This window comes from Hyla sarda, chromosome 1, assembly GCF_029499605.1.
Source record: "Hyla sarda isolate aHylSar1 chromosome 1, aHylSar1.hap1, whole genome shotgun sequence".
NCBI lineage: Eukaryota > Metazoa > Chordata > Amphibia > Anura > Hylidae > Hyla > Hyla sarda.
Genome location: NC_079189.1, coordinates 84,097,380 through 84,117,690, shown reverse-complemented (window position 1 = coordinate 84,117,690; position 20,311 = coordinate 84,097,380). Strand labels below are relative to the sequence as shown.

General features: G+C 45.4%; 1 protein-coding gene across 3 annotated transcripts in view; it reads left to right on the top strand.

Annotated features, from left to right (window-relative positions):
• The window catches only part of PDS5A (PDS5 cohesin associated factor A), a 146,364-nt gene that overhangs the window by 99,490 nt on the left and 26,563 nt on the right, over nucleotides 1-20,311 (top strand). For all 3 annotated transcript variants that reach the window (XM_056557039.1, XM_056557048.1, XM_056557032.1), the window contains exons 23-29: nucleotides 8,123-8,259; nucleotides 8,400-8,523; nucleotides 9,471-9,675; nucleotides 13,438-13,552; nucleotides 17,839-17,971; nucleotides 19,082-19,201; nucleotides 19,582-19,644. In XM_056557039.1, the coding sequence (XP_056413014.1) occupies nucleotides 8,123-8,259; nucleotides 8,400-8,523; nucleotides 9,471-9,675; nucleotides 13,438-13,552; nucleotides 17,839-17,971; nucleotides 19,082-19,201; nucleotides 19,582-19,644 (897 nt within the window). The remainder of the gene's footprint in view (nucleotides 1-8,122; nucleotides 8,260-8,399; nucleotides 8,524-9,470; nucleotides 9,676-13,437; nucleotides 13,553-17,838; nucleotides 17,972-19,081; nucleotides 19,202-19,581; nucleotides 19,645-20,311) is intronic.

The window sequence follows — 20,311 nt, the reverse complement described above, 5'->3', positions numbered from 1 at the left end:
TTAGAAAGTTTTAATTATTCAATTTTTATTTGTTAAACATAGCAATTACCAAAAGTGATAATGGATTCAACTATTAACTACATAAATATTTATTTTAAATGTCTTGAGTTATATGCATTGTATACTGGATGAACATGTTGGGTTGCCTGCCTGCATAAGGTGTGTGGTTCTTGTACTAGTTTTGTACAAAGGTAATCACTGTTCACACAATAGAATTTCCCTGCAGACATTCCGCTGCAACAGAGTCCCATTGATTTCAATGGGATTCTTCTGCACTGTGCACATGGCAGACTTTCCTCGGCAGTTGTGTCTGCCGCAGCAATCCTGATTCCAGGGTCCGCAGAAAGACTAGACATTTCTATTCTTTCTGCGTAGTCTGCACTGAAATGCATTGTAGTCTGAGACTGCAAATTTTTGAGCGGTCCTAACGATGTTAAGTCCTGCTGGCGCTCCACTGCCGGAATGTGGAAAATAAGCAGTGATGGTTTTGGAACAGTTTTATCTGTCCTTGTAGTATGTGGTAAATGGAGTGTCTGTTTTTAACGGAGTTTCTCTATCGGCACCATGGGGGGACACAGACCATGGGTATATGCTGCCGCCACTAGGCAACAAGAAAAGTCGGCCCCTCCCAGCAATATATACCTGCCCAGAGGCAGCTGGGCTAATCAGTTTTAGCTTAGTGTCTGTTAGGAGGCAGATCCTGGTCTGGTGTTTTCCAGGCCTGGTCTATTCTTTTCTTATTTTTGAGATTAGGTGTATAGATGTATAGTTAGATTTTTCTCTCCCTTTTGTTTCACTATTTTCAGGTGGGGACTCAGGAACATAGCATTCACTGTTTCCCCATTTGCGATTGAAGGGGCACAGACATTGTGGATGTACTGTCAACCCCTTCTCGTCAACGGTCAGCGCCTGGGGTTGTACCTCATGGGTCAGGGTTCCCCTACTTTCCCTGCTCGTCCTGCTGTGTCAGCCCAGCATGATGTAGGGGACTAAAAGCTGACTGAAGGCTTCATGAGGTAAGTTTGCCAAGGGCAGGTGAGTATCTCTCCACCCCCCCCCCCCCCCCCTTTCCTTCAGGTTCCCATCCTCCCTCAGGATTTTCAACCTCTGTAGCCCCCCTGTTTGGAGCCCACTCTCCTTTTATAGGCTCCCTGCTCGGCCATTCTGATGTGTGGAGGCAGCTTACGTGGTGCAGGTCTTCTCCCTCGTGTTCTTGTCTGTCTTTATTAAGTGTTTCTTTTCTACATTGTGTCTTTTTGTGCATAGGTTTTCCGGTACCAGCGCATGTTCGCGCCCGGATTGGTTTTTGGCACCGCCGCATCTCTTGATGCAGCCGGGGCACAGGTGCATGTTCAAGCCGACTTGATCCTTTAGATGCTCCGGAGCGCAAGAACTAATGCAATGGTGCCCGCGCTCATTGCGCAGGCTTTTTGCATCTGCGCATATTGGCGCCGGCGCGTGTGTGTATGTATATGTATGTGTGTGTGTGTATGTGTGTATATATATATATATATATATATATATATATATATATATATATATATATATATATATAAATAATAATCTCGCGCCATCGCATCTTCTGATGCGACCGGCGTGCAGGAGCGCCTGTACTGTTGGGGGCGCTCATCACGCACGGCTGACAGCTCCACTCCTGGCCATACTCGTTTTATTACTTGTATTACTTATAGGGCAGTCGGGGGTGTTTTTCTATGGCAGCGGGCGTCTCCTACTCTTCTCTGGCGGGAATTTCGGCCACTACAGCTGCAGAAGTTGAGGGATCTGCCTCTCCTATCAGCACGGTTTGTGCGCAGCTGTGACCAGTTTTCCTCCAATGAGAGTTTGGCTCATACAGCTCTGGCCCTCTCCTTCATGAGGCCTCCCCCCTTCCTCTTTCTGAGGAATTAGGTTTTTGCTGTTATACAGTCTGGCTGGCACTTTGTCCGAACCCAGAACTAACCCACCCTCTAGACATGGACCTGGTCACCTATTGTGTCTGTTTACCGTGCAACACTAAACTGCCCTGTGGTTCGGCTGAACCCAATTGTTCTGCCTGCACCAATATATGTCCTGGACCTCTTGGTATATCTTCCCAGGACGTTCCCCCAATTTTGGCCGCTCTCATAAGTGTCCTAGGGGTTTCTCCTCTGGTTCATCTCCAGAGTCTGGAAGCAAGCAAAGGCACTCTCCTCATAGGAATCACCATTCTTCCTATGCACCCCGAACCAGGGGTTGCTCTCCTGGTCGCTGCTCTGGGTCTCCAGATCTGCATACCAGGTCAGTTTTGCCTTCATCCAAGGCTGCCTCCACCCGCTCCCACCCTCCTGGGGAACTGGAAGATGAGGCTTCAGTTTCTGCCTCTGACTCAGAGGACCGAACCGACATGGCCGGCATGGTGGACACCTTTGTCTCGGCCATAAGGGACACATTTCATCTAATGGACCCAGGAACTTCGGCCCCACTCCAGAAGTCTCCTTTCACCACTCCCGTCCCTCTCCTAAGGTGTTCAGCTCTCACGCTGAATTTGTTGCCTTACTGAAAACAGCATGGAAGCATCCTGACAAGCCCTTTCAAGGAACAAAGACAATTCAAGCTCAATTTCCCTTTGCCCAGGAACTTATGGCAAAGTGGACATCTCCACCAGCTGTGGATTCACCTTTGTCCCTCCTCTCTAAAGAAACAACTCTGCCTTTGGCGGATGCGGCTTCTTTCAAGGACCCGGCGAAGAAGCAGATTGAAAATCTAGCAAAATTTGGCCTTTGAAGCAGCAGGTTCATCCTTACTTCCTGCCTTCGCTTCTGCTGGGTTATCAAAAGCCCTTTCTGTCTGGACTTCCCAACTGCGCCAGAACATTCTATCTGGGTCCCCTGCGGAGGTACTGGTGGACCTTGCACTTCAACTCTCCAATGCTGGGGACTACTTGTGCTCTGCTTCTATACAATCGGCCCGTGGTACGGTTTTTGCCACAGGTAATCTGGTGGCTCTTCCTAGTTCCATGTGGCTTAAGGCCTGGAACGCTGGTGCCGCTTCTAAGAAATCTCTCACGGAGCTTCCTTTTACTGATTCTCGACTGTTAGGAAAACGCCTCGATGAGATTATCTCAGAGGCGACTGCCGTTAAGTGTTCTTTATTGCCGCTTAATGAATCTTGCATTACCGACTCCTGAAGGAAGTAAACCTCTTTTCATTCCTTTCGGACCTATGGCTCCAAAAGGACGACCGGACCGGCACCATCTAGGGGCAAGACGGTCCCTTCCTTTAAGGCCCATGCCTCCTGCAAATTGGTTAATCGTTCCGGCCATTTCGCAGCCAAGGCAGGCGTCCGCAAGACTACCTCTGCTTGTTGGGTCGCCCCACCCGTCGATTTTTCTCGGGTGGGAGGACGTTTGTCATTCTTCCAGGAAGTCTGGTCTGCTTACCTGCAGGACTCTTGGGTTCGAGATGTTTTTATCATCCCAGCTCATCCAGCGGAGCGTTTTTTCAGGTTTCTATTCCAACCTGTTTGGTGTCCCCAAAAAACTGGCAGTTCCGTCCGCCCGATCATGGATCTGAAGCGCCTCAGCCGCCACCTACTTCTCCGTCATTTTCATATGAAGTCCCTCCATTCGGTGGTGGCGTCCATGGATCAAGGGGAGTTTCTTTCCTTGGTAGACATCCGTGATTCCTACCTCCACATTCCTATTTTTTCAGCACATCAGCGATATCTTTGCTTTGCTCTCCCTGAGGGCCATTTTCAGTTTGTGGCTCTTTCCTTCGGACTAGCCACTGCTCCGACAGTCTTCATCAAGGTCCTGGCGGCAGTGATTGCCATTCTGCAAGCCTGGGGTGTGTCGGGCATCCCCTACCTGGATGACATCCTGGTCAAGGCGCCAAACTGAGCCCAGAATCAGGAGAGTCTGTCTCATTCTACAGATCCTGGTGGCTGGTTGGTCAATCAGGACAAGTCCTATCTACTCCCTCTCAGTCCCTAATCTTCCTGGGACTGAAATGTGGCTCGGCGTCCGCCCGGATTTTTCTTCTGCCGGATGAGCGTCTGGTCCTATTATCAGGGGTTCGGAGTCTCCGATGTCCTGTTCCCGTTTCCATTCGGGTCTGCATGCAAGTCCGGGGTCGAATGGTGGTGGCTATGGAAGCTTTCCTTACGTTCAGTTTCATTATTGACCTCTTCAGAATTCTCTTTTGTCCCGATGGGACAAATCTCCACTGACCCTCGATTGGAGAATCTTTTCTCCCTCCCAAGACTCGCCAGTACCTCCTGTGGTGGTTTCGGTCCTCTTCTTCATCAAGGAAAATCCTTCTGCCCCTCTACTGGCAGGTCATTTTGACTGATGCCAGTCTCAGCGGTTGGGAAGGAGTTTTTAGAGACCAGACGGTCCAGGGACTTTGGTCCACTCAGGAAGCTCTTCTCCCCATCAACATTCTGGAGCTCGGAGCAATCTACCTTTGTCTCCGCCATTGAGAGTGCCTTCTCCAGGACAACGTGTTCGTTTACAGACGGACAACTCCACAGCTGTCAATCTTCAGGGCGGCACACGCAGCTTAGCGGCTATGGCTGAAGTCTCCAAGATCCTTCTATGGGCGGAGCTCAGAGTCCCCTACATATCAGCTATTCACATACCAGGTGTGAAATCTTGGGAGGCGGACTTTCTCAGCCACTCCTCAGCCAACCCCAATGAATGGTCTCTTCCAGAAGGTTTTGTGGAAATCTGCAACCTCTGGGGCACTTCAGGCGTGGACCTTTTTCGCGTCTCACCACAACCACATAGTCCCTCGATTTGTAGCGAACTCCCGGGACCCCCTGGCTCTAGCAGTGGACGCCCTGGTCAGTACTTGGTCCCACTGCATTCTCCCATATTTTTTACCTCCTCTTCCCCTTCTTCCAGGTTCCTGATGAAACTCAAGTGGAGGGCGTACCCGCCATTCTAGTGTCTCCGGACTGGCACAGGCAGGTGTGGTGCGCAGACGTGGTTCGTCTGGTGGACGATGTGCCACCGCGCCTTCCACTTCGATGAGATCTGCTCTCTCAGGATCGTCTTGCCACCTCAATTTACAGTCCCTGCATTTGACTGCATGGTTGTTGAGACCGATGTTCTGAGAGCTAGGGGATTATCTCCTCAAGTAACTCAAACTGTGATCAGAGCGCCCAAGCCCTTTTCTGCGAAGATTTACCACCGTACTTGGCAGTCTTATTTTCATTGGTGTGAGTCTCACTCCTTTTTCTCCAGTTGCGTTCTCTCTCACACGACTTCCTTCATTCTTACAGTCGGGGTTAGAACAACACTTGGTTCCCTTATGAGACAAGTTTCTGCTCCATTCTTTTTCACCGTCCCCTGGCGTCTGATCCTCATGTCCGGACCTTTCTCCAAGGCGTAGCTCAAGACTCGAAAAGGTCCAGGCCTGAAGTGCCCCAGAGGTTGCAGATTTCAGCAAACTCTTCCGGAAGAAGAGACCATTCGTTGGGATCAGCTGAGGAGCAGCTGAGAAAGTCCGCCTCCCAAGATTTTGCTCCTGGTATGTGAATTGCTGATATCGAGGGGGCTCTGAGCTCCACCCATAGAAGGATGTTGGAGACTTCAGCCATAGCCGCTAAGCTGCGTGTGCCACCCTGACGATTGACATATGCCACAGATGTTTTTTTTCTGACCTTTCATTCCTCTCCTACTGCTCTGGGTCTAAACTGATTAGCCCAGCTGCCTGTGGGTGGGTATATCCTGGTGGGAGGGGCCGACTTTTCTTGTTGCCTAATGTCAAGCCACCTAGTGGCAGCAGCATATACCCATGGTCTGTGTCCCCCAATGGATCCTCCGAGAAAAAGATTTTACGGTAAGCATAAAAATCTCCTTTTCTCGTTCGGCTCCATTGGAGGACACAGGTACCGTGGGTATATCTTGCTGCCACTAGGCATTAACAAAAAAGAAGTCGGACCCTCCTGGCAGGATATACTCTGCACACTGACTCTCTGAGCTAATCAGTTTAGTTTTTGTCAGTAGGAGGCATACACAGGTCTGTAGTTCTCCAGACCTGGTCTTCTTTTTTTCTTTTCTAGTTTTTCTAGAGTTTCGATTTCAAGTATGCACCGTTAACCCTTTCTCGTCACCGACCAGCAATAGGGACGTGCCTTGGGTCCGGGCCCCTGCTCGCCCCGCTTTGCAGCCTGGTATGATGCAGCGTGGCAATAGGCTGAAGACTTCGGTCTATAGAGCCCTCCTAGCCCTCTCTACTTGCTTTCTTCTCTCCCCTTCTTGGAGACTTCGGGGCTCTATAGCTTTCAGGTTGGCTGGTGGTCTCGGGGGTAATTTTATTTTATTGGGGGTTAAATAGGGGCTTATTTTCGAGGTTAAGTACCTCTCCCAGGTACCTTCCTTCAGCCATAGCTGCGCATGTGGTGCTCCTGCCTACTTCTCTGCGACAGTTTTGAGTTCTGTCGCCCTCCGGTTGTGACAGATGGCGGCCGCAGACTGACATCGCTCACGCCTGTTGCACAGCACTGCTCCAGCCCCACACTACAACACTCTGTCCGCGGCCGGGCTTACTCGCGGCAGCACGCTTTTCTGGGCATGGGGGCTGCTGTCGGTGGGCAGCCATTAATTTAGCCCGCAGCTTTGGCCCAGTCCTCCTGCAGTAGCTCTGGTCATTCACATCATGCTTAGGGCGTGTAAACCGTCCTCTGTCAGGATTTATCATAGGACCTGGCGTGCATGTTTTTGGCGGTGCGAGGCCCGCTCCCTGTCTCCTGTTGTGTTTTTCCTTGCCAAACCTGCTTTCCTTTCTGCAGTTCGGGCTGGAAACTCATTTGGCACTTAGTTCCCTCAAGGGGCAGGTGTCGGTGCTTTCCGTTCTTTTTCAGCACCCCCTGGCTTCTGATCCTCATGTTCGCACCTTCCTTTCGGGTGTGGCACACTAGGCTCCTTCTTACAGGTCTCTCACTATGCCCTGGAACCTGAATTTGGTTCTCAGTGCTTTGCCAGGTGTCCCATTTGAACCCCTTCGGGAGATCTCTCTTGGCTTCCTTTCTTGGAAGGTGTCATTTCTCATTGATGTGACCTCCATCTGGCGGGTGTCAAAATTGGCGGCACTCTCGTATCGGACCCCCCCCATCATCTTGTCCTTCACCAGGGCAAGGCTGTGCTTTGGCCGGTGGTCTCCTCTTTTCATCTGCTGACGCCTGTTTTGGGCGTAAAGTTTTGCAGGCGGTGGTGGCGTGGCCATCAGCCTGATTCTCTGGCTGGGTTCTGCTTTCCCACCCTGGGGACTGACTTGGTACATCCCACGGTTAGGGTGTCCCCAATGAAGCCGAACGAGAAAGTAGATTTTTTTTTTTTTATACTTGCTGTAAAATAATTCTCGGAGGATCCATTGGGGACAGAGCACCCACCCGTTAGTTATTGACCTAAGAGTCGATTTCTTGTTTGTGAATTTGTTCGGTTGATTTTTCTTTTTTGTCTGGGTCTTCTTTGGACTCTGTAGGGATTTGTTGGTTTCCTCCTACTGCTTTGGGACTAAACTGATTAATTCAGAGTCAGTAGGCGGTGTATATCCTGCCAGGAGCGACAGACTTCTTTTTTGTAAATGCCTAGTAGCAGCAAGATATGCTCCCTGTGTCCCCCAATGGATCCTCAGTGAAAGATTTTACAGGAAGTATAAAAAAAAAAATCTACTTATTCACATCTTAGACACTTTTGGCATGCAAAAACCTAAATTGATCACCTTTTAAAAGCAGGGCAATATATTTACAGGTGCAGTCTGCCAAGGCTGCAACACAAATATGAACATGCAAGAAAAAAAAATCCACAACATTAAGCAGCTGAAAATCTGCAGATGTTTTTTTTTCTTACAAATGTCATGCATCTTAGGGGGCCCTGAAAGTCAGTAGTGATCACTTTACGTTATACAGAAAGTGAGGGGAACACATTCAGCTCTTTTAATTTTAAAATTGAGTGAATGAATTGTTTTCAGCTACTCAGAGCCAACACTCCAAGTGGATACTACAAGGAGTAAAATGTGCTAATGCCTGGGTTTTTGCTCAGCTCTTCCCTATAACACTTGCTTATTTTTAAAAGTGTGTAATGCTGCTGTGTGGGATAAGATGCATGAACTTTACAATTTTTACATATACATTTTAGGTGCAAGCAATAAAGTTACTAGTGCGTTGGTTGCTGGGTATGAAGAACAATCAGTCAAAGTCTGCAAACTCAACTTTAAGATTGCTTTCAGCTATGTTGGTCAGCGAAGGAGACCTGACTGAACACAAAAGAATAAGGTAAAGATATTTTGTAATAGTGTTCAGAGGCCTCCCAAGACATGCAAATCATGTATAAGGGTGTAATCTGTGTATCTATTCTGCTTTCTGATCAGGCATTAAAATGTAGTTGTTTTATTTATTTTTATTTTTTTTCCCAGTAAATCAGATATGTCACGTTTGAGGTTGGCAGCAGGTGGTGCCATTATGAAGTTGGCACAAGAGCCTTGTTACCATGAAATAATCACACCGGAGCAGTTCCAGTTGTGTGCCCTGGTTATTAATGTGAGTATCTCATTTATTTAACGGCTAATATGGTCTCTTCTGAGATGCCGAGTGGCCATATGCTTCCTAAATCTGTATGTATTTTTAACAATTGTGTTAGATAATAATTATACCAGTCATATTAAATGACACGGTCACCATTGGAGGAATAAATTGGTTACTCGGATTAAGTAAACAAAAATACATTTATTATAGGCTCATAGACAAATATGGCAAACAGAACAAACTAGTAAATCTCATGAAAATAACAGTTGTATAAGCATTGCAATAAGTTCAATAGGAAATATAGGCATGTCCATGGAGTAGTCTCACCAACAAGTTTGTGTGGGCTGGATCCATCATGGAAAGTTCATCTAAGATGGCTTCCTCCTTCATCAGACTGGTTTGGCCCTGCCTCCTTGGCCTTCCTTCATCCTCGGTTCTTCATGAATGATGCCCTTCTTTGTCCTCCATGAATGAGGCCTCCTTGGTAACTTGTGTGGGCTTCTGTTAGGCCTCTTATACATCATACCTATGGGTGTGTTATTTACATATGTGGGCGTGATTATACTAAGTCTTATATCCATAAATATACTTGTCTCTATATATCTCCTCCTAGTGTTTTGTTTTTTGAGTGTATCTTTAACTTATGGGTGTATTCATTATGTAATGCTTAACTTGTAATCTGATTGGACATTACTACCCTTACAAATATGGTAGGCCTGTAGTTTCAACCTGACTATCCTAGAATAGTATGTTTATACATTCCTTTAACCTCAGCAATTCCTATCTATAGGTTGTGGTTATAACTTAACTGTTCTAAAGGTCAAGGCATCAATCTTAGGTTTGACTCTTGTCAAGTTAGCCATCTTGTATACCCTCGATTTACCTTGCATGAGTTATAATTCTATATTAAAGAATATTTTTACAAATTGCTAATGGCGGGGACTAATGTGTCCATCTTGCAGGATGAATGCTACCAGGTTCGACAGATATTTGCACAGAAGCTGCACAAAGCACTGGTTAAGCTGCAGCTCCCACTTGAGTATATGGCAATATTTGCACTCTGTGCCAAGGATCCAGTGAAAGAAAGACGGGCCCATGCCAGACAATGCTTGCTCAAGAACATAAGTATACGAAGAGAATACATCAAACAAAACCCAACGGCTAATGGTGAGTGTGCTGAGGAATAAAAAAGAAACAAACGGGCGACGGTCCGTATCGCGCTTTGCGCGCTTAGTCAGGCCCTTGGTTTGTGATGACGTCAGACAGGTAAGTTTTATAGCCCAGTCAACTTGTCACCTACAGGGGTGTGGAAATTTAAAAAAAAAAACTACTTGTCCACGGGACTAAAACGGAGCAAAATCTACTTGTCCCTCAGACGATCCACTTGCCCTGGCCAATTTTCGCTTTTACACTCATTTATTCCTCCTCTCCCCGTAACTATCTACTATGATACCTTTTCATTTTTCAATAACATATTCTCTGAACCAAAAAAAAATATATATATATATCAGTGAAATTGAAATAGTAAAAGATAATTTAGCAAACTTGGTGGTTTTCTTTTCTACACAATTTACCTTGTGGTTTAACTAACATGTTGTTTTGATACTGTAGACCGGCCTGATTACAGAAATAGCAGATTTGTATAGTTTTCGTCATGTTTTACCAATTTAAAAATATTCAAAAAAGTTCTGAATTTTAGCCCACAGGGAGCATCCACATGTCCCTTTAGATACCGCTGTCAGCTTTGACCTGCGGCGATCTAAGGGCTTAATAGCCAGCCGCATGCTGGCTATTAGCAGCGGCCCCGGCTACTGAGAACAGCTGAGGGCAGTAGAGTATGGAGTGGGCAGGAGTTGGGAGCCAACTCCATACAGACTGCTGAGCACCGCCGTGCTTGTCAGGTCCGGCCCTGCTTTCCCGAAGCAGGGCTATGGGCCGGAAACAATTCACCTGCATGTCCCGGACGTCGGGCGATAGGCATTCCACATCTCTGCACCTAGATAACACTGTATACAACACCTATTAACACTTAAAAAAAAAAAAAAGTGAAAATTGTGAGCTAAAAACAACCAATATAAGACACAGCAAGGTAAATCAAACAGCAAGAAGAGCTCCAGGTAATCAGTTTAAGGAACAACTCTAGCCGAAAAGGAAATGTGGGTCTTTTGGACCATAAACTCCTTAAAGGCATATGCCGACCAGAAGCGCACACAAAGAGGCTTAAGAGTGTACAAAGTGTCGTCACAATTTACTGACTATCAAGCCTTCATAAATAAATGGGATGATCTGCATGTTATACATTCTCTTAATCTGCAAAATCTAATACTGGAAAAAAATTAGGAGGAATACATAAAAACAGAAGAATTATGTAAAGCCATATTGGAGCAGCAATTTGCTGAATTTCGGCAAAAATTTTAACTAAAACTAACTACTCTACAATCCAACATTAAAGAAATTGAGAGGGCTAGATTCCTTTCGGCTTGGTCAAACATTCACCTGGAATCAAAACCGTCCAAATAAAATGAAAGGAGCCGGATCTAAAGGGAGAAAAAGAGAAAATAAAAAAAATAAAAACTAAAGGCACAGACTACCTTACAACAGAGTCTGAGTCAAGTCTTTCTGATGAAATGGAGCAACAAACCTCTACTGAGAGAAACACCATCCTGACAGCTATCCCTTTAGGGGGAAAACCTGTAGAGGGGAAAGGAGAAAAAAAACTAAGAAATTCCCGTACAAGAGGAAGTCAGTGACTTGGCGCTAGTTCAGACCGCAAACATTGTAGTCAATCTCACTGAACATTGTTTATCTGCACTCAATAAAGGGTTAAACTGAATGAGCCGTTTAGCTACCAGATGTTTGAAGAGGACTTCTTTTTAGGTGCTAACCCCTTCACCTTAAACCATCCTGTTGCCCCAGGCAGCTCCATAGATCTCTTTTGGAATTACCCACCTTCTAAGTTTATCATCACCCTGGATGAGCAAAGAGCCCTTAAGTGGTTGGCAGAGAGAGATTTGTTGGTTACAAGGAGGGGGGAGGGGGATGGGTAGTTGTTGTTTGCAACAAGGCAGATCATGATGTAGAAGCGAACAGACAGCTAGGGGATGAGAAAGTGTATGGAAAATTAAAAAGTTACCCCACATCTAAAATAATGGAGAAGCTCCAATCAATATAAATTGACCGTAAATAATATATTGTTCCCCACCAATCCTAATAACCCAGATTGGTATTTACTGCAGATAAATCCACAAGAAACAGAAGAGGAGGTTTTGTTCCATGAATTTCTGTCTTACGTCAATGATATCAACACAGTTAACATGAGATTTACATCAGAATTCGGGAACCAATCCCTTGAGTTCCTAGACGTGAAAATTGAGGTGGTAGACAATAAACTCAAAATAAAATTACATCTAAAAATGCCTTGCTACATTATCATTCCTCGCATCCAGAAACCACAAGAAATAGTATTCCCTATAGTCAATTAATTAAAATATAACAAAAGACAGGGAACTCTATATTAAACAAGCAGACAAATTAGAAACTAGGTTTTTAGAGCGAGGCTATCAGTCTGAGGTAGTCAAAAAAAGCGAGATCCAGAGTGGACAGTATTCTAAAAGAAAATCTATTTAGAACAAGAGCCAAAAATAAAAATCGCAAGAGTAGTGTTTTCTTTTAGAAATACACCTTTGAACAAAAAAATTAAAAACACTATCCTGGAAAACTGGTACATGCTGCAGGCAGATAAAGATATTCAAGAAATAACCAAAGAACCACCAGTCATCACATACAAAAGGAATCAGACCATAAGAGATTACATCAAGAAACGCAGGTCCACAAAATTGAAAGCCCGTTCAGACGGGCTAACGGATACCAGACACATAGGGAATTTCCAATGCGGCTCCTGTTCTTTCTGTAAACATAATTCCAATACTAAAGAGATCAAACTGGGAAGTTACACTGTGTTCGTCAAACAGTGCATTACGTGCAGGTCAGATCACGTTGTATACAACCTCATTTGTAGTTGCAGTTTATTTTATATAGGTCAAACTAAACACCCACTTTTCCATAGGATTAGAGAGCACTTTGGATCCCTCAGGACAGCACGGGAGCTACTAAGTTCATCTCCCACATGCAAATGGTCCATAATAGTAGTCCTGATACACTAAACTTTTCTGCCTTGGAGAGGATCGAAATTGCCCAAAAAGTAAAAAACAGATCTCTGCTTCTTCTACAGAAAGAAGCCCAATGGATCCTTAGGTCTTATTGAAAAAGAATATGCTGCATTACTGTAAATGTCTTATACATGCCTTTTGATTTACCTTGCTGTATCTTGTTTTTAGCTCAGACTTTTCACTGGTTTTTTAGGTGGTATATACAGTGTTACCTTGGTGACATGTTGACTGGGCTATAAAACTTACCTGTCTGACGTCATCACGCACCAAGGGCCTGACGAATCGTGTAAAGCGCGATACGGACTGTCGCCCGTTTGTTTGAATCACCCCCGTCTGCACTATCTGTTCTGCCCCCCTATGTGTCTGTACCCCGTGGATCAATAAAGTACGTGTCTGGCTGACATTCATGAGGTGAGTGCTCCATTTGTACTTTTCTTCAAGAGGATACCATGTACTGTTCGGACTTACTCACACGAGCAGCACCACCCATTCAGCGACGTTATTTGATACCACTTTCTGGACTTGACACTCCTTACATTTAACTACTCCCCTTCCTATCAGGTGTATCAATGGCTGGAGAAGTGTAGCTTCATTCAACGACTGTACAGAGTGTGATCTTTCCATGAATGTGAATAGTTATATATTGTATGTTGAGGCCATTGTAAGTTGAGGGATTACTGTATATGCAATAACTGGGACAAGCTTTCTGCAACCCTGCTGTTTGAAATATTATGACACACTGGTGATTTGTATTTTACAGAAAAACTTTTGTCTCTCCTGCCGGAATATGTTGTACCATATATGATTCATCTTCTGGCTCATGATCCAGATTTTACTAAACCTCAGGATATTGACCAACTCCGTGATATCAAAGAGTAAGTTTCCAGGAAGCAGTCACAACTTCCCAGTTTTTGGAACACTTTTTTCTTGGTCGCTCTTCATTGGGAGACACCTATACTCTATACTATATGGCTATATGCTCTTGCCACTAGGAGGTGCTGATACTAGGGGGAAAAAAGTCTGCTCCTCCCTGGCAGGATATACCCGCCCACTGGAAATGAGGTAATCAGTTTTAGCTAGTGTCCGTAGGAGACAAGACACAGATCTGGGAGCTCACCAGACCTGGTCTATTTTATTATTTTCTAGTTATGTCCAGTTAGGTTTTTTTTCCTTTGTTTTTTTTTTTATCGTAGGTTGGGCGACATGAGCATGGCGCTACCTGATCTCCCACATGTGAAAAAGGGGCATGGAACATAACTATGTGCCGTCAACCCCTTATCGCTAACTGCCACCGCCTGGAGGTTGTACCCTGGGTCTGCATCCCCCAATGCCCCTGCTCGCCTCGCTATGGCAGCCTGGCATGATGCAGTGTGGCCTAATGCTCGCTGAAGATATCAAGGGGTGAGTATGTGTGGATGTCTGAGGGGATTATGGTGTTTGACAGCCCGGTGGGAGTTCTTCCAGCCAGCCCGCTCTTGTCCCCTGGCTCAGAGACGTGTGGCAGCTTAGCAGGTGCTTCTATAGTGCGCTGCTTTGTCCCGTTGCCGCTCCATGGACTGCCCGCATGTGTCCTGCACATGCTGTGAGCGTCCTAGCCCATGTCGCTGAGGAGTTCATGCAGGCAGTAACAACACAGGGCACCTTGCTCCCCATGCCTCTTTTCTACTTTTTTAGTTCAATTGAAAAAAAAGTAAATCTCGAATGCTGGTCTCTCAGACCATTTGGTGGCGTTTGGCAGCCTCTTGTGGTCAATAATTGAATTGCCCTTAATGTCTATTGCTTGTAGCATCCAATAGCTATTACATGTCTGTAAGATCTGTTTTTATCAGATTCATTTCATTTCAGCCAGGCTTCTTTCCAAGGACTGTACAGTAATCCCCCGACATGCGATTGCCCCGACATATGATAAAATCGACATACGATGGCCTCTAAGAGGCCATCGCATGTTGATGTCTGCATCGACATACAATGCTTTTATATGTCGGGGCCATAGCATTAACTGCTATCCGACAGCGCAAAATGCTTAAGCTGCTGTCGGATAGCAGTTTAAGCATCCCGGACAGGTTCGCTCACCTATCCCCGCTGCTCCGGGTCCACTTTGTGATCCTCCGGCGTCTTCTGTATCTTCTCCAGGGTCCGGGCCTCGCTTTCCGTCGTCGTTATTACGTCACTACGCACGCTGTGCCGGCGCAGCAGCGTAATAACGTCACCAGAAAGCGAGTCCCGGACCCTGCAGAAGATGCGGAAGAAGCCAGAGGATCCCGAAGAAGACACCAGAGCAGCGGGAACAGCATCGGGAGCGGTGAGGACGCGGTCCGGAGCGGCGGGGACAGGTGAGTATAACTTCCTATACTTTACATTGCACGGATCCCTCAACATACGATGGATTCGACAAACGATGGGTCGTTTGGAACGAATTACCATTGTATGTTGAGGGACCACTGTATATGGGGTACCCTTTATTTGAATCTGTCACCTTGTACAGTACCTGATAGGGCAAATTCCATTGAGTCGCCTCAGGCATACCTATTTTCTGCTAGGTTGTCAGGGAGAATCCGCCGTGGAGTGTCTTTGCCAGGGATTTCACGGTCCCTTGGAAGATTCTGGGGAGACAATTGGTGAGTGTTCTTCCCTACCGCTGGGTGCCCTCGACCGAATTCCCACTTTTCCTTCTGTCGGTGGGTGTGCCTCGGGCCTTCCTGTGATCTTTTTTTCCACAGGTCTGCAGCGGTTGAGCACCTCTGCGCTCTGACATGGGGCCTCGATATGTTGTCGCAGAGTTCCTTGGCGCTACGTCCACCCAATACTTTCTCCCGTTGTGGCGGTATTTCCCTGCCCCTACAGTGCCTGGCAGCGCACGTTGACAATCCCCTTTCCTCAGGGGGTATGGGGATCAGGGAGCTTGACGTGGTCAGTGCCTGAGTTTCATCTTGACCACCCCTTGTTTTTTCCTCTCCGCTCGGGGGACTATTTCGCTGGGTGCTTTCTATTGCCAATATGGAGCCATCTCTCTCTTCCCACGATATATATCTGGCTGGGCCTTTTTTTTTTTTCTTTTTTTTTTTTGCTGGAGCATTCAGAAGAGCCTTTTGCTGTCTATGCTTTTGTGCTTACTGCCCAATCTCTGCCTGCCTCTCTTCCTGTTTCTTGGTTATCTGCTGCTGCTCATGCAGCCTTGGCGCTATCCTCTGTTGGAGGAGTTTATGCAATCATGTATGGCTTGGCGACAGCTGGTCTAGCCACCTAGAAACTGGAAATCACATCTAGGTTCCCTTTTTGTTTCCCCCTTGGTTCCCGTCCTGACGGGATGTTACTTCGGAGTGCTCTGGTCCGCTCGGAACGCTAGGGTCCAGGACCAGTTAGTCTCCTTGTCTCTTACCCTGTCCTAGGATGCTGCAGCTTGCCTTATTTTCTAGGTTGGTCCTCCTGGTTCTTTGGGACTTGGTGATGGTGGAGGTGTCGGGCATGTGTAGCGATCCTGCCCAGACTTCCTCGCGATGGTTTTTGGGGCGGTCTTTCTGTACTACACTTTCTTGTCTCGACACGGAGGTTTGTCACCAAGAACGTTTCATGGACGTTGGGTTTACTTACCCTTCAGGTGTAAGTCTTCCAGGAGTCTCAGGAGCCTCTAATTCCCATGTCAGTCACTTCGGTGTTCCGGGATGCTCCTTTTTAGGGTCTTCCACTCCTTTCTTAGCTGTTTATTCTTCTTTGTAAATCCTCCAGGTGACTCAGGAACATCTAGTTCCCATGTGTCACTCCAGTGTTCCTGGATGCTCCTTTGCAGTTATTACATTCAGTCTCCTTCGGAGTCCATATCCCTCCGAGATGGACGGCGGGCCGGTTATCCGGATTACACCAGTCAAGCTAATTTCACCTCCTGGATGCTTGTGGCAGGCCCCTGGGACAGGTGTTTTGGGTCTGCAGATCTTTAGGGCATTGATCTTTGGTACCAGTCCTCTCTCGAACCGGTTTCCATCTCTTTCCAGTGGTTTCTGGTCTTCACCACCTGTGCCCGCCTTCTGCTCAGGCGTGCGCTGCTCTCCGTGGCATTTTTCTGCTATGTTCTATTGAGTCAGTTGATTCTGGATAGGGTTCTCTTGTTTGTCCCCTTTCCATTTTTGTTTTCCAGCCGGGCTAGCACTCTGTCTTCTGTGTTTTTTTGGAGTTGATGGTTCCAGGCCAATCTGGCTTCCTAGTCGCCCTTTTCTTGGCTCTCTATCTGGACTGTAGGTTAGAATCTCTGCAATGGATGGTCTCTTCCTTTGGTGTCCTAGTCCATCTTCATGGACGGGGGATCTTCCGGGAGCTCAGTTTCTGGACCTCTGTTGTCTCTTGCCCCCGGATCTAGTCTGCAGGCCTTACGGCCGAGTGGGTTTGGTCTCTGGACTGATGCCCTTTCTCTGGTGGTTGTTATTCCCACCCTAGGGGACTGCTTTGGTACGCCCCATCAGTATAGGTGTCCCCCAATTAAGAGCGACTGAGTAAAGGAGATTTGTTTGTGCTCCCCGTAAAATCTCTCATAGCCTTCATTGGGGGAACACGCACCAACCCATTTCTTCATTTTTTGTCTGGATACTCCTTTCCGGTTATTGTTTTTTTTTTGTCCGGGATTATTTTCTAGGGTCCTTCAGACTTATTTATTGGCTTCTTCTGCTGCTTTGTGACAAAACAGATTACCTCACTTCCAGTGGGCGGGTATATCCTACCAGGGCGGAGCAGACTTTTTTTTCCCTAGTGTCAGCGCCTCATAGTGGCAAGAGCATATATACCCATCAGTATAGGTGTCCCCAAATGAGGGCTACGAGAGAGAGATTTTATAGTGAGTACAAAAACAATCTCCTTTTATGTGGATACAGAGACAAAAAAAGACATGGTCGCACATCCACAAAAATCATAAAGTACACAAACGACCTGTTTGATATATATATATTGTTTGATATATATATATTGCTGAGAAGCGTTGGATCATTTGTGCATATCGTGGATGTGCGTCCATGTCGTTTTATTTTTTTTGTCTCTGTATCCACAAAATCTCCTTTTAGTTTACTTGTTTGAAAAGAATTGGCCTTTTTATAATACATCTTTATCTGTTTGTATTAGAACTTTGAGTATTCCAGCTTTTGCTGAACACTTATTATACTCATATTTCCTGATGCAGGTGCCTTTGGTTCATGCTTGAAGTCTTAATGGCCAAGAATGAAAACAACAGTCATTTATTCATGAAGAAAATGTGTGAGAGCATCAAACAGACACGGGATGCCCAATGTCCTGATGATCCTAAAGCAAATGAAGTGAGTGTTTGTTATGTTACTGTGGTCAAAACACTTTTAGAACTTGTGTGCACTGCCGTATAATGGCTTTATGTAAGTTCTAGAAATATCCATCGAAATCTATGATGTCCTGTTGTATTTCTATATGCCTCTTGTTTTTTGCATGGAGCCATAGAAATTGTGTGCTGCACTATACAGTGGTCTCTCAAGTTACAATATTGTTTCCAGGACGACCATTGTATGTTGAAACCATTGTATGTTGAGATCAATGTCATCCAAAAATAAGAAAAAGGATTAATAAGAAAAAGAAAAAAGAAAAATAAGTAGATAACTAATACAGATAAAGCAAGTCCTTACATATAAAAGAAAGATCTGCTGGGAGCTGTAAAACACTGGTCTATGTAGAGGACAGGAACTTCTTCAGGGTCCTGTACAAGTACATGCAATGTCCTAAAAAAGTTAAATGGAGCCACCCTCACATGGTGTCAAAAGGAGAAGCTAACAGTGGGACATGTAAATAGTACAGAACATGTAGTACTACCCGGTACTGTAGGGAGGCACTACCAGACAGGAATTCAGTGTATGCACTTCAGTAATACAGGGGTTTTTTACCAGTGAAATGCCCATTCTGATTGATCAGTTTTTCCAGCCATTGACATGTTAGTTTGTATTCTATAGCCGCCATTATTTTTGGAGAAGAGCCGGAGAAAAAGAAGGCGCAAGCACAATTTTTTTTCCTCTGGCTTCTCTTGTTCCTAAAATAACTGGCTTCAGACTGCTGGCAGTGTGAACGTAGCCTTAGCACTCCACAACACCGTACTACAGTATAATGCTTAACTATTTAGATTACGGCATAGCACAGTAAATGACTTCTGAATTAGTGAAATATTTGTATAGGTAGTACATTTATAATGTCAGATATGTTGCTCATGGCAATCCATCTGGTGCCTCTCTTAAAATTCCTGAGAGCTTCTGCACTCTAGACAAAAATACTACTTGACACAACTTGTTATGTTAGTCGCCCTTCCCCAATGTTTTGCAGTGTTTGCTTTTACTTATTTTTCAGTAAAAAAAAATCTAAGTTTTGTGAGAAAATAGTTGTATTACACACTGTTTTTTTTCCCCCCTTAGAAATTGTATACGGTCTGCGATGTGGCTCTTTGTGTTATGAATAGTAAAATTGCCATCACCCTTGTTGAAGCACCCAAGGAACCTATGTTGCCAAGTAGATTTTTTACGCAGCCCGACAAGGTAGTAATTCTGAGCTTTTTAAAATGTGTTCATTTTTTTTCATTTTGTTCCCACCACCTTCTCTTTTTACTATCATTAACAGATCATGGAAGGCAAGTCATTTAGTCAATTTGTGTAAATAGAATAAATTAATCATCATATGAATAATTGCTCATCATATGAATAATTGCTCAAATCCTTCCCATAATTCCGTAGTATAAAAATTGAAGCAGTGGATGACCTACATAGCCATTCAGGACTTGTACATAGTTAATCGCAAGGATCTTTCTCTATTTCAATATAAAAGTTTTTCCACTGTATGCTACATTGTATAAACATTAAATTTCTTACATTTTTCTTAGTTTTTGGAAGAGATTAACATATGGTCCTATATTTCACAGGATTTTTGCAATGACAAGAGCTACATATCTGAAGAAACACGGATACATCTGTTAACGGGAAAGGTAATCTTGAAGACTTTATTTACCTTTTCTAAACCTGTAATAAATCAATAAGAAATTGCATACATGGCAGTAGACAAGCCTAGCAAATAGCTTTTCTCGGTCGCTCTTCATTGGAGGACACCTTACTGATGGGTATATGCTCTTGCCACTAAGAGGCGCTGACACTGGGAAAAAAAAGTCGTCTCCTCCCTGGCAGGATATACATGCCCACTGGAAGTGAGGTAATCTGTTTTGTCACAAAGCAGTAGAAGAAGCCAAGAAATAAGTCTGAAGGACCCTAGAAAATAATCCCGGACAGCAGGTTATCAGTTTTAGCTAGTGTCAGCAGGAGGCAAGACACTAGGGAGCTCCCCAGACCTGGTCATTTTTCACTAGTTTTTTTCCTAGTTACAGACTAAAGTTTAGTTTTTCTCTCCTTTGTTGTTTTTTTCTAGCGTGGGGCGACTGGAGCATGGCGCTGCCTGGTCCCCCACCTGCAAGCTAGGGGCACGGTGCATTGCTGGATGAGCCGTTAACCCTTCCTCGCCATCAACCAGCGCCTGGCGGTGTACTCTGGGTGCTCCATTTGCCCCTGTTTGCCTTCTGAGCTGGCTTAAGGCAGGTGGCCCCAGCTGGTCGAAGTCTTCGAGAGTGAGCATATGTCCCTTTTGGGATCTGGGCAGTGAGG